This window comes from Rhinopithecus bieti, unplaced genomic scaffold (assembly GCF_001698545.2).
Source record: "Rhinopithecus bieti isolate Rb0 unplaced genomic scaffold, ASM169854v2 scaffold_44774, whole genome shotgun sequence".
Taxonomy (NCBI): domain Eukaryota; kingdom Metazoa; phylum Chordata; class Mammalia; order Primates; family Cercopithecidae; genus Rhinopithecus; species Rhinopithecus bieti.
Window position 1 is genome coordinate 69526 of NW_016819032.1, and position 13380 is coordinate 82905.

General features: G+C 44.6%; 1 protein-coding gene and 1 long non-coding RNA gene across 2 annotated transcripts in view; one reads left to right on the forward strand and one right to left on the reverse strand.

The window, feature by feature from the left end:
* RNF125 (ring finger protein 125) overlaps positions 1-12510 on the reverse strand; it is a 48679-nt gene extending 36169 nt beyond the window's left edge. The window contains exons 1-2 of the mRNA XM_017858039.1: positions 11860-12510; positions 11387-11603 (exon numbers count right to left, since the gene is read on the reverse strand). Coding sequence (XP_017713528.1) covers positions 11387-11603; positions 11860-12023 — 381 coding nt within the window. The 5' untranslated portion in view covers positions 12024-12510. The remainder of the gene's footprint in view (positions 1-11386; positions 11604-11859) is intronic.
* LOC108519213 (uncharacterized) lies at positions 3521-5207 on the forward strand. The gene is made up of 3 exons (XR_001882568.1): positions 3521-3610; positions 4043-4092; positions 5021-5207. It is a non-coding gene; the product is annotated as an uncharacterized LOC108519213 (long non-coding RNA).
* Positions 12511-13380: the final 870 nt, after the last annotated feature.

Here is a 13380-nt window from a genome sequence, read left to right on the forward strand (position 1 = left end):
AAAAAAAAAAAAAAAAAAATGCTGCTGTGCTTTCTCCTCATTTTATTGATGGCAAACTAAGATTCAGAGTAGTGTAGCAACGTGCCCAGCTTATGCAGCCACAAACAGTAGTGCTCTGATCCTCAAACAGTTTGGGCAGGGCCTCAAATTTTGTAGTCTTTTCAAGAAACCCCAGTTCTTCCCAGTGACAAGCGGAAGCCACAAATATAAGACCATGAATGTGCCTATATAACCAGGAGTCTTGATATAATGAATGTGTCCCCCCAAAGTTCAGGCATGAAAACTTGGTTCCTGTTGCGGTGGTACTGAGAGGTGGAGCCTTCAGGAGACATTTAGGTCATAGGGGCTCCACTATGATGAATGGATGAATGCCATTATCACAGGAGTGGGCTAGTTCTTGCAGAAGTGGCTTTGCTATAAAAGTAAACTCTCTGAGGCAGGAGGATCGCTTAAGCCCAGGAGTTTGAGTCCAGTCTGGACAACATAGTGAGACCCCCATCTCTAAAAAATAAAATAATAAAGTAATAAGAGAGCGCTCTCACATGCATTTTCCCACTCTTCCAACTTCTTTCTACCTTTCCACCAGGGATGACCCTAGCCAGGTCCCGGCACCACGCTCTTGGACTTCCTAGCCTCCAGAACAGTGAGCTGAAAAAATTATTTTCTTTATCCATTACCCAGTCTGTAGTATTTGATAAATACCCATTCCCATCATGGCCTGAACTAGTGTTTCTGGTTTACTTTAGAATGCCCTTGGCAGAGAGGAAAGGTCCATTCAGTTGGTTGGGGGCCTTAGAATTTTATTTTTGGTTTACACTGGGATTGCACGTGTCCTGTAAGAATAAAAGCATTCATGAATATTTCTGGATCAATTTTAAACTCACCAGGAAGACTCTCAGACTCTACTTAGGAAACCACCAATTTAGTGCAGGCTTTACTGCTCATACTTGACCACAAATTGAACGTTTCAATCCATTTACCTGAAAGTACTTCAGAATTATCCTAAACAGAGTTTCATTTTCTAAAAATTAGGTACATTCACTGCTGGATGGGGTGGCTCACGCCTGTAATCCCAGCACTTTGGGAGGCAGAGGCGGGCCGATAACCTGAGGTCTGGAGTTTGAGATCAGCCTGGCCAACATGGTGAAACCCTGTCTCTACTAAAAATACAAAATTAGGTGGGCATGGTGGCATGCGCCAGTAGTCCCAGCTACTCAGGAGGCTGAGGCAGGAGAATCTTTTGAACCCAGGAGGCAGAGGTTGCAGTGAGCCAAGATCGCGCCACTGCACTCCAGCCTGGGTGACAGAGCAAGACTCTGGCTCAAAAAATAAAATAAAATAAAATAATACAAAATAAAAATAAAAATTAGGTACATTCTATGACTTAGAACAGTTGTATCTGAGGTCAATGGAGACTTGGCTCTTTCTATCTTATAGTGTGCTCCAGTTCACTGAGCTCTCTTCAGCCCATTCTCAACCTTTAGACGCTTTTTAGATAACTCAGTCTCCAGCCCTGATCTCTTTCCCCCAATCTATTCCTCCAGAGCCTTTGGCTATTTCCATTTGGATATCTGCCTATCAGACTGCTGTATATTCAGCAGGCCCATTAATGAGTGCACTCACTTCCTCCTGGGTCAGTCTCTCTGACCCTGTTTATCCACCTGCCTTAAAGCCCAGCAGTTGGTTTTTATATCTTTCTCCCTTGCATCTACTATTTTCAATCTGAAAACAAATGTCTTTGAACATTTCCTTTAAATGTAAATCTGTTTTTTTTGTTTGTTTTCTTTTGAGGCAGGGTCTTGTTCTGTCACCCAAACTGAAGTGCGGTGGTGCAATCACTGCTCACAGCAGCCTCCTGAGCTCAAGTGATCCTACCACCTCAGCCTCCCAAGCAGCTGGGACTACAGGCATGCACCACCATGCCCAGCTATTATTTTATTTTATTTTTTTTCTGTAGCAATGAGGTCTCATTATGTTGCCCAGGCTGGTCTCAAACTCCTGGGTGGAACTGGTGGCTGGGTTCCACCTCGGCCTCCCAAAGTGCTGAGATTACAGGCATGAACCACCACACCCAGCCTCCAGACTCCTTTTAAGTTCCATTTATACAGCTCCAAGTTATCTACTGGCTCTCACCACAGCTCTCTAACAGAAGATAAGGCAGAAGTGAGAAGGCTTTTCCCTCAAATCTATTTTTTACAACTGATACAGCAATATGAATAAAGTCCATTTAAAATTATAAAACATTAAAGTGAAACTTTACTTAAAGTCCAACAAATGAAAAAGAACTAAGCTAAAAGTGAGGCTATCTGAGACATCTTGGAAATGTCATAGATCAACCTTTCGTGGCACAGTGTTCTTCCAAAAGAAATACAGAGATAAGAAATAATACCTGTTCCTGTGGGTTTCGCTTATGGAATGACTGAAGGAAACAGAAACCACGTTTTGAGCCTTTACTATGGGATATCTTTACATTTTAAATATTCATAAAAATAGCACTACTCATCCCATTTTACAAATGAAGAAACTTGAGATTCAAAGACATTAAGCAATTTAGTAGTAAAGAAAATTGGCTGGGCGGGTGGCTCAACCTGTAATCCCAGCATCTTGGGAGGCTGAGGTGGGCAGATCACTTGAGGCCAGGAGTTTGAGACCAGCCAGGCCAACATAGCAAAACCCCATCTCTACTAAAAAATACAAAAATTAGCCGGGCATGGTGGCACATGTCTGTAGTCCCAGCTACTCAGGAGGCAGAGGTTGCAGTGAGCTGAGATCACGCCACAGCACCCCAGCCTGAACAACAGAATGAGACTCCATCTCAAAAAAAAAAAAAGGAAACAAAATATTTTACCCCAAAAAATAATTATTTGACATACTTTGAGATGGCTATTGAGATGGCCTGCAGAAAGGAAAAGCCGTGAAAAGCTGCATGTTGTAGGGGAGAGCTGCATTGGTAAAGTCTACATTGGTGAAATAAATAGGCTTTCTCTGAGGTCTCCTTTGCCCCATCTAGGATGATTAACCAAGAGTCTGAAACGTCTGAAGGTCTAACAGAGAAACTTACCATGGACTACTACCTATTCTTTTTTTTTTTTTTTTTTAAGACAGAATCTCGCTCTGTCGCCCAGGCTGGAGCGCAGTGGCGCAATCTCGGCTCACTGCACGCTCAGTCTCTCGAGTTCACGCCATTCTCCTGCCTCAGCCTACCGAGTAGCTGGGACTACAGGCGCCGGCCACCACGCCCAGATAATTTTTTGTATTTTTAGTAGAGACGGGGTTTCACCGTGTTAGCCAGGATGGTCTCCATCTCCTGACCTCGTGGTCCGCCCACCTCGGCCTCCCAAAGTGCTGGGATTACAGGCGTGAGCCACCGCGCCCGGCTGACTACCACCTGTTCTTTCTGAGAGCTGCTACCTGTCTAACTTTCTTCTGTATAACAAGACCACCTTTGCCCCTTACCGTTTTTTTTTTTCCCCTTATAACCTCTGGTGCCATCTTGCAATCCCCCATTCTTCTGTAACCTCAGGTATAAAAACATCAAGCATCTGCCAGGTGCGGTGGCTCATACCTGTAATCCCAGCACTTTGGGAGGCCGAGGCGGGCGGATCACAAGGTGAGCAGATCGAGACCATCCTGGCTAACACGGTGAAACCCCGTCTCTACTAAAAATACAAAAAAATTAGCCGGGCATGCGCCTGTAGACCCAGCTACTGGAGAGGCTGAGGCAGGAGAATGGCATGAACCCGGGAGACTCAGCGTGCAGTGAGCTAAGATCACACCACTGCACTCCAGCCTGGGAGACAGAGCGAGACTCCGTCTCAAAAAAAAGAAAAAAAATCAAGCATCTGGTCCTTTCTTTCACTTTTCATATTTTTTATGACTCCCATGCCCATATGCACATTAATAAATGCGTATGATTTTATCCCATTAATCTGTTATCTGCCTGCTTTATAGACTCAAAGTATCGAACCTTTAGGGGAAAAATTTAAGCTTCACTAAATTTTTGGTGTTGTGATCCGGATATAAGTCATTTTGTTCATTCTAGAGCCAATGAATGGGATCTTGGAACAATGGATGAAAAGCCAGCAAAGAAAGGTAAACTCATTTTTTTTTAACCAAGTCAGTTCTCCTCTCTGATCTCTGCCTATAGTGCCTGGTCAAATGTGGATGGTATGAGTCTCTGTGTTTTATCTTTTCTAAATTTGGATCAATAGGGAAAAACATATAAATTAGTTCTTGTATTGGTTTGAATCGCTTTTAAAATAAATGAGTGGCTATATTTAAAAAAAAACTTTTTAGAGCTCACATCTTAAATAGCTACCTTATTGGTACCTATGAAAAGATAGAAAAGGAATACAGGTTTAGAAACTCCCTCGGCAAGACTGTTGAAAAGTAGAAATCAGATATAAAACAAAGTTAAAATCCTTTGTACTCAAACTGCATGCTTTAGATTCCTTATGAAATTTGTTTAAAAAAAAAAAAAAAAAAAAAAAAAGACTGCATCCTGTAGTCTAGTGGTAAGGATTCTGCACTTTCACCTCTGCAGCCTGGATTCAATTCCCTTTCAGGAACAAGTCCCTAGGAGACATAAACCCTTTAACTCAGGAAGGAAAAATAAAAGAAACACTTGGAAAAAATTAGTTTGAATTGTTTTGAATTTATATCTGTATAACTTCTTAACCTTTGGGGTACCCGTTCCTATTGTAAGCCTCTCATCCAGCTGTTGTTTTCCTCTGTCTTAAACAGTAGAGAATATGGCCAGACAAAAATGGGTTGTATCCCATTCGCGGCTGGCAAAACTTTCCTTTCTTTAAGCTGTTGTAGGGAATGATCTGGATTTTGAAAGGGTTGCAACTTTTGCTCCCTCTTAGGAAACCTTGGTTAAAGCCATCAAGAGCTTCTTGGTTTCAGTCTCAAATGTTCTTATTTATTTTGATTTTGAGTTATTTCCCTTGGTTAAAACTCTGGTTTATACTTAGAGTGTGATAGTAACTTTTTCCCCATTAATCTGCTTCCTCTACAGAGAGACATACCTCCTGCTACGGCTGGGAACCAAACAGATGAGTAGAGGTGGGTACCCCTCAGACAGGGGGTGCTGGGAGTGTCTGGGGAGAAAGAGGCACGAATGCCACAGCTACCATTCTCTCTGCTCCCACAAAAGACTGGGTGCGCAGGCTGGAGACAGTGGTTCACACCTATAATCCCAGCACTCTGGGAGGCCGAAGCAGGCAGATCACCTGAGGCAGGAGTTTGAGAGCAGCCTCATCAACATGGTGAAACCCCGTCTCCACTAAAAATACAAAAATTAGGTGGGCGTGGTGGCACACCCCTGTAGTTCCAGCTACTTAGGATGCTGAGACAGGAACATTGCTTGAACCCGGGAGGCAGAGGTTGCAGTGAGCCCAGATCGGGCCACTGCACTCTAGCCTGAGTGACAGAGCAAGACTACGTCTCAAAAAACGACTGGGTGCTCAGAGGACAAAATGTTTGCTGCTTGCATATTTAAAAGGATTTTTAGGCTGAGACACGAGAATCGCTTGAACCCGGGAGGCGGAGCTTGCAGTGAGCCGAGATTGCGCCATTGCACTCCAGCGTGCGCAACAGAGCAAGGCTCCATCTCAAAAAAAAAAAAAAAAAAAATTAAGAAAAATGGCTCTGTGGTCAAAAGCTAACTTAATTAATAGCTGATATTCTCTGTTCTCTTTCAAATCCTGTTTCTCCCATGGGAACTTCTTAGTCAACTAGACCTTTGTTTGTTCCTCAGACTCCTACTAAAACTGTATTGGCCTTTTGAAGCTTAAAATCTCCCCAAATTGGCTCCTCTAAGACTTGTTCTTCCATTTCCTTCCCCTTCTGCCCCTCCTCCTTTTTGCCATTTTTGATACCACATGAAGAGGCCTAGAGGGGACCTCTATCAACCCTGAGACTCCTTGAGGAACACACACACATGCATACACAAACACAAAAGCCACCAGTCGCCCCTCTTTGGGGGTCCTCTGTCTTCTTCTTTTCTTCTTCTTCTTCTTTTCTTTTTTTTTTTTTTTTTGAGACAGAATTTCACTCTTTTCACCCAGGCTGGAGTGCAATGGCCTGATCTCAGCCATTGCAACCTCCGTCTCCTGGGTTCAAGTGATTCTCCTGCCTCAGCCTCCCGAGTTGCTGGGATTACAGGTGCCTGCCACACCCCTGGCTAATTTTTTTGTATTTTTAGTAGAGATGGGGTTTCACCATGTTGGGCAGGCTGGTCTCGAACTCCCGACCTCAGGTGATCCACCCGCCTCAGTCTTCCAAAGTGCTGGGATTACAGGTGTGAACCACCGCACCTGGCCGTTAGGGGTCCTCTGTCTCTTACTGAGCCACAGAAGCCATGGGCAGGGTCCATCCTCTCATGTCTAAAGTTCTGCTCTCATGCATTAAACGTCCTAATCTCTTTGGCTTTTGGAGACTGGTGTGTGCTTGTGATATATGTTGTGTCTACATGTATATATATGTTTACAGGTGTGTTTGTACAGTCTGTGTGGTACCAAACTGACTTCTAAATAAATGAGTACTCACAAATTAACTATCCCAAATGTTTTTCAAAGTTCATATGACTTTAGTAATCTTTGGTAAATCAAGCTAGGATTTTTGTTTTTGTTTTTTGAGAACGACTCTCGCTCTGTCACCCAGGCTGGAGTGCAGTGGTGCGATCTCAGCTCACTGCAACCTCTGCCTCCTAGGTTCAAGCGATTCTTCCACCTCAGCCTCCATGTGCGCCACAATGCCCGGCTAATTTTTTTAGTATTTTTAGTAGGGACAAGGTTTCACCATGTTGACCAGGCTGGTTTCCAACTCCTGGGCTCAAGTGATCCGCCTGCCTCGGCCTCCCAAAGTGTTGGGATTATAGATGTGAGCCACTGTGTCCAGCAGTAAAGCTAGTTTTAAATTGTTGGCTGGCTGGTGTGGTGGCTCATGCCCGTAATCTCAGCTCTTTGCGAGGCTAAGGCAGGAGGATCAATTGAGCCTAGGAATTCAAGATTGGCCTGGGCAACACAGGGAGACCCTGTCTCTATAAAAAAATAAAATTTTAGCAGGGTGTGGTGGGGCATGCTTGTCGTTCCAGCTACTAAGGAGGTTGAGGTATGAGGATTGCTTGAGTCCAGGAATTTGAGGTTGCAGTAGGCTATGATCACATCACTGAGTAGTTTATTCTTAGATCATGTCTCTAAAAACAAACAAAATTACTGGAAATAAGAGAAACAATTCTTCAGGCAGAATATACAAAAAAAGCAAGATATGTTTTTGGAGAGAAAGGTTATAAGAATGGCATGAGGCCGGGTGTGGTGGTACATGCCTGTAATCCCAGCAACTCGGGAGGCTGAGGCAGGAAAATCGCTTGAACATAGGAGGCAGAAGTTGCAATTAGCCAAGATCATGCCACTGCACTCCAGCCTAGGTGACTCAGTGAGACTCCGTCTTAAAAAAAAAAAAAGAATGGCATGAAGTGTGATTTTTTTGTTAATGGAAAATTAATTTTGTCCAGAAGTTATTTAAAGATTGTTTCAAATTGAAAGAATAAAAAAAGATATAGATAAAACTAAATGAATATAGAAAGTTGGAAATAGAAGAAAAATTCTAAGAGGTTATAAAAGATATGTAAATCTTATCTTGTGTGGTCAAAGCTGACTGAAATTAGATGGACTTGTTTATTAGGCTTTATTATTGATATATTGATTCAAAAGTAAAATACGGTTTTCTCTTTTGAACAAGACTTTTGTGTATACTTTTGTGAGCAAAATAATTTACCTTTTTCTCTTTGGATTGACAAACTGTTTTTTGAGTATTCTTACTTCGTGGCAATATAGTTACATGCATAAGTTTAGTAACAGTCTGAACAGGACATAATTGGAGACAGTGGTTATTTTACCAAGGCTTTAACTGGAATGTCATGCTTAGATACATGATCAAACTGCTTTGAGGGACTGAGATTGACATTAAAAAGCCAATAGACTTAGAAAAAGATTGGCCTGGTACCCTGTGTATATGGTTCCCTTACAAAATTCCTGACCTTGCGGTATGTAAAGAATTGTCACTTTCTTGGCTGGGTGCAGTGGCTCACTCCTGTAATTCCAGCACTTTGGGAGGCTGAGGCAGGCAAATCACCTGAGCTCAGGGGTTCAAGACCAGCCTGGGCAAAATGGCGAAACCCTGCCTCTACAAAAAATACAAAAACTAGCTGGGCATGGTGGTGCGTGTCTTTAATCCCAGCTACTAGAGTGGCTGAGGCAGGAGAGTCACTTGAACCCAGGAGGCGGAGGTTGCAGTGAGCTGAGATCACGTCACTGCCCTCCAGCCTAGGCAATAGAGCGAGACTCCATCTCAAAATAAATAAGTAAAAAATAGCCAGGCATGGTGGCAGGCACTTGTAGTCCCAGCTACGTGAGAGGCTGAGGCAGAAGGATTGCTGAGCCCAGGAGGTAGAGGCTGCAGTGAGCCATGATTGCACCACTACACTGCAACCTGGGTGACAGAGTGAGATCCCACCTCTAAAAATAAATAAATAAATAATAAAAGGAAATAAAGGAAATGTTAAAATGGGGGACTAAAGGAAACTGAAAATATTTCACCCCAAAATGTACTTCTTTGACATATTCCCGCATACAGGAATAACCCTGAAAAGCTGCCTTTTGTGGAGGCGACTTGTATCTGTAGAGAAGATCTACACTGGTGAAATAAACAACCAGGCTTTCTTGGAGCCACCTCCTTGTCTGTACCTAGGAAATTATTAACTGAAAGTCTGACACCTATGAAGGTCTGACAGAGCAACTTAACACAGGCTCATGCCTATTCTTTCTAGGAGCTGCTATCTATGAAGTTTTATCTGCATAACTAGACCATCTTTGCCCCAGTACCTTCTTTCTGTCGCCCTCCCATAACCATGTTCCAAGCCCCTATTCTGGTGTAACCTCAAGATGGTATAAAAGCATCAAGCATCTGGCCCTTTCAGTTTTCATAGTTTGTATGACTCCCGTGCCCATATGCACACGAATACATTTGTAGGCCTTTCCTCCCTTGTTAATCTATTAGTAGTTTGTTTCATAGACTCAAGTGATCAAACCTTTAGGGGAAAAAAATCAAATACAAATTTCCCAACAGTGGTCACACAGCTGGCTAGTGGCAGAGGGGAATTTCAAATCCAGCTTTCTATAAGGGCCAGTTACTATTGCATCACAATACAACTTATAAAGTGCTCTATACATATTCATTCAAGGTACTGTTGTTACTATTAAACTTGTTTGACTTGAAAATCAGCATAAACCACCAGTTCAGTATGTCTGAAAATGAAGCTTCAATATGGGATAATAAAATACAGAAGGTTCATTTGCATTTATTCATTTTCCAACTTAATTTCAATGGAAAAGAGTAATTCATTTAGAATGTACAAATGGCATTAACAACGCTCATAATCTCTACTGCAGAAAGGACTCTGGTTAACATTTATAAAGTGGAAGAGGCCCAAGTAAGTTTGCCAAAAGGAGGAATATGGAAATTCTGCCCACAGCTAGAACAATGGACATAGATTTGTCAAAACAAAGAACAGTAAAGAGAGGAAAGGCAATTTGTTCAGCCCTTGTAATGCTATTTTATGGTTCTTTTTCCAGTTGCTAGTTTCCTATTCACTTTAACAAAGAAAAGATTAAACAAAAAATTTAACATTTTGCAAATTTATATTATCCTTTAGTAGAAGGAAGAATATTGTAAATGGTAAGTTATAATATTCAAAGTCCAAAACAGGAAAACAACCTCCACTCAGATCATTGAATTAGCAGCAAAGCGGTCTATTCCAAAAAGAATCTTCCAAACACCCACTGTTTATGTTTTGCACAACTTCAAAGTTTTAATGCTAATAATGATTCAGTTTAAATGGAGGTATCTTTAGGCTGTTATTGCCCTAAAATTATCAATATATTTTATGACTCACACAGCCCATCTTGGCTTCCAGATTGGCCTGTGGATATTACGTTAATGAGCTACATCTGGACAGCTGAGCAACAACACTAGTAATCAGAAAGGAGGGTAAATTTAAGCCTCGAGTTTTAAGAACAAAGCTGAAACAACAGGCCTTGAAAATACAGCTACGAAATACTGCCCAAAGCACTCTTTATTTATACATTGTGCAGGCTGCACACTTTTCTACCTGGCTCACAGGTGGGCAGTGGTGAAAACTGCTTTTCAGATACAAGGCTATAGGTATTAAGGATCACCTAAGGATTCCAGGTGTGAGCCACCATGCCCGGCCTCAAAACTTCTGAATGCAAGTGCACAACATGTTTTTAAGGACTACCTAAATCCTTTCAAAAGTGATCCTCAAAAGTAATAACGCTATTTCTTTCTTCCTGCTAAGCCAAATGCTGGTACATGCCACTGTGGTATCGCACAGGGCTTCATCATACTATAGTCACCCTTCAAAGGACATTAAGTAGGCTTCCGCTTCTGATCTCTGCAGACACACACACACACGTATCCACGAACAAAATTCAAACCAAAGAGAGAAGGCTGGGTGCAGTGTCTCACACCTTTAATCCCAGCACTTTGGGAAGCCGAGGTGGGTGGATCAATTGAGGTCAGGAGTTCAAGACCAGCCTGGCCAACATGGTGAAACCCCATCTCTACTCAAAATTCAAAAACTAGCCGGGTGTGGTCGTGGGCACCTGTAATCCCAGCAACTCGGGAGGCTGAGGCAGGAGAATCACTTGAGCCGGGGAGACGGAGGTTGCAGTGGGCGGAGGTTGCAGTAAGCCAAGATCACGCCACCGCACTCCAGCTTGGGCGACAGAGTCAGACACTCACTCTCTCTCTCTCTCATATATACACACACACACACACACACACACACACACTAAACAGAGAGCACAAATTCACAGATCCAACTCCACCAGTTACTCAAACACACATTAAGCATGTGCCAATTTTATATAGGAACTTTGTTTTTAAACTCTTCTTAGAAACGACCACGGCTTTGCACCAACTGCGAGTTTTAGCTAAGTACTATGCCGTTTTGAGAAAGTTATTTTACTCTGTAATTTCTGCCGGTTTGGACAGACGGTGTGTAAAGCAGGTAGTCTGCCACCTCCTGTCACGTTGTGGCTGGGTTTTGAAGGAGTACATTCAGGGGCTTGCGGCTAACGTCCAAGCCCCACCCTAGCAGGTTGTTAAACTCTTAACGACTGTGGAAAGTCACTCGGAAGCTCCAGTTTGACTTGCTCTTTGAGGGGATGGGTGTCTGTGTTGGGAAAGGGTAGCAGGGATGGGGGTGGAAAAACACTTTGCACAGATCCTTGTTTGTTTAAGACGAGCCTCTGTGAGCATTCTGGCAACACGTGCACAGCTCCAGCAAAACAAAACGGACCCGGGTTTCTGGGGCAGAGGGAAGCGGAGCCCGTTCCACCGTGTTCAGCGGGGTAACTGAGCTTTGAGGGAGCCCCTGCCTTGCAGTTGGAGCTCGTTTCTTTTTCGTGCCCGGGCGAGCGAGCGCTCGTTCTCCAGCCAAGAGCACCCTCCCCTGTTGGCGAGCCCTGGCTCTGGGCGGGACCCGTGCCTGGATCCCCTTCTCTGGAGCTCCGCACCTGGACTTCGGGAGGAGACTGCGCAAGGGGGCTACAGGGCCCGACTGTTTCTTTTTTCTCCCCCCGAAATCCTGTGTCACCTTCCGACCGGCGTTTTCCCCGTGGCCCCGCACCCGACGGGTCCAGGTTTCTCTCTGCAGCAGTTTCCTAAGGCGCTGTCTTCCGTCCCCCTCCTTCCCCACACCATGCTCTCAGCTTCCCGACATCGCCCTCCTTGGGGGGGGGGGGGCCCAAACCGAGCTCCCCTGGCACTTACACGTGGCCACAGCGGGTCCGGACAGGCTGGTGTAACACCTCAAGGCACACGGCGCAGTCGAAGGACGTGACGGGCAACTCCGGGTCCCCCCTGCGCTCCAGGGCCCGCGGAGTGGCAGAGGCGGGAGCCGATTTGCCGCTGTCGCTGCTCAGCACGGAGCCCATCGCTGTGCCTCTCGCCCAGACAGCTGCCAAGCACTCAGTGCCTGCTGCAGGGTTGTTTTGTTGTCGTGCGGTGGAGGAAGGAAGTCCCGGCCCAGCTGCGATGGCCGCCTCCCAGCGCGCGCAGCTCGCGCAGCCCAGAAGCAACCTCCGCCGCTGCGCCCAACCCTGGTCTAGGGCAGGGCAAGTGCGCGGCCGCGGGGCTGAAATCTTCGGCAAGCCGCCTAGGTTAAGGCGCGGAGGCGGAGGCGGAGGCGGCAGCCGCCCGGTGCTCTGTCTTGTGGTATTGGGAGGATTGAAACCTGAAACCTCAACTGCAGAGAAGAGGACTTGAGGCAGTAGTAAACCTTCCAAGCTATCACACACAGCCTCTTTCCCCACTGTCAGAAGTTAAGTGCGGGCGTGGCCATGCTTAATGGTAATCAGAGAACAGCCGCTTGTAAGGTGATGGATAGGAACATCCTCCACTGTTGTAATCACAATAAGCTTCAAAGATTGAACTATGACCTATGATTGGACGTCTCCTAAGACGGTGCTATCATTACTCTGTCATCCAATCAATAGTCCGTTAATGGAGAGATAGCCTGGGTAGTGGAAAGAGTTCTGGAGATTCGGATTCCAATCCTACCTCTCGTACAGATATTTTAGTGCTAAACCCTGCAGTCTCGTTTCCTCTGCGGTTCAGGATTTCCTCTGTTGTTTGTACTCTCCCCATCCCGCCCTTTAAATGTGATCAGCCGGGCGCAGTGGCTCACGCCTGTAATTCCAACACTTTGGGTAGGCCGAGGCGGATGGATCGCTTGAGGTCAGGAGTTCGAGACCAGCCTGGCCAACATGATGAAACCCTGTCTCTGCTAACAATGCAAAAATTAGTCGGGCGTTAATTCACACCTTTTACGAAGACTTATTTCGTGCCCACTGTACGCTAGACTCAGTTCTAGTGATGGAGACACAACTGTCAACAAGCAAACAAAATCCCGGTTCTCACAGAACTTACTTGAAAAAACAAAACCAAAACTTTACTTTGAGGTAATTATAGATTCGCATACAGTTGTAAGAATAGTACATAGTACATAATACACATATACAATAATATATAATGTAACACATGGGATATAATAACACATATAATACATGTATGTATTTAACAGGCCATAAACTTCATCCAGTTTACCCCAGGCTTTACTTTTAATTAGGAGATATAGGCCGGGTACCGTGGCTCACGCCTGTAATTTCAGCACTTTGGGAGGCTGAGGTGGGAGGATCACTTGAGCACAGGAGCCAGGATCACGCTACTGCAATCCATCCTGTGCGACGGAGCGAGACCCTGTCTCAAAAAACAAACCAAGCCGGGGCAGTG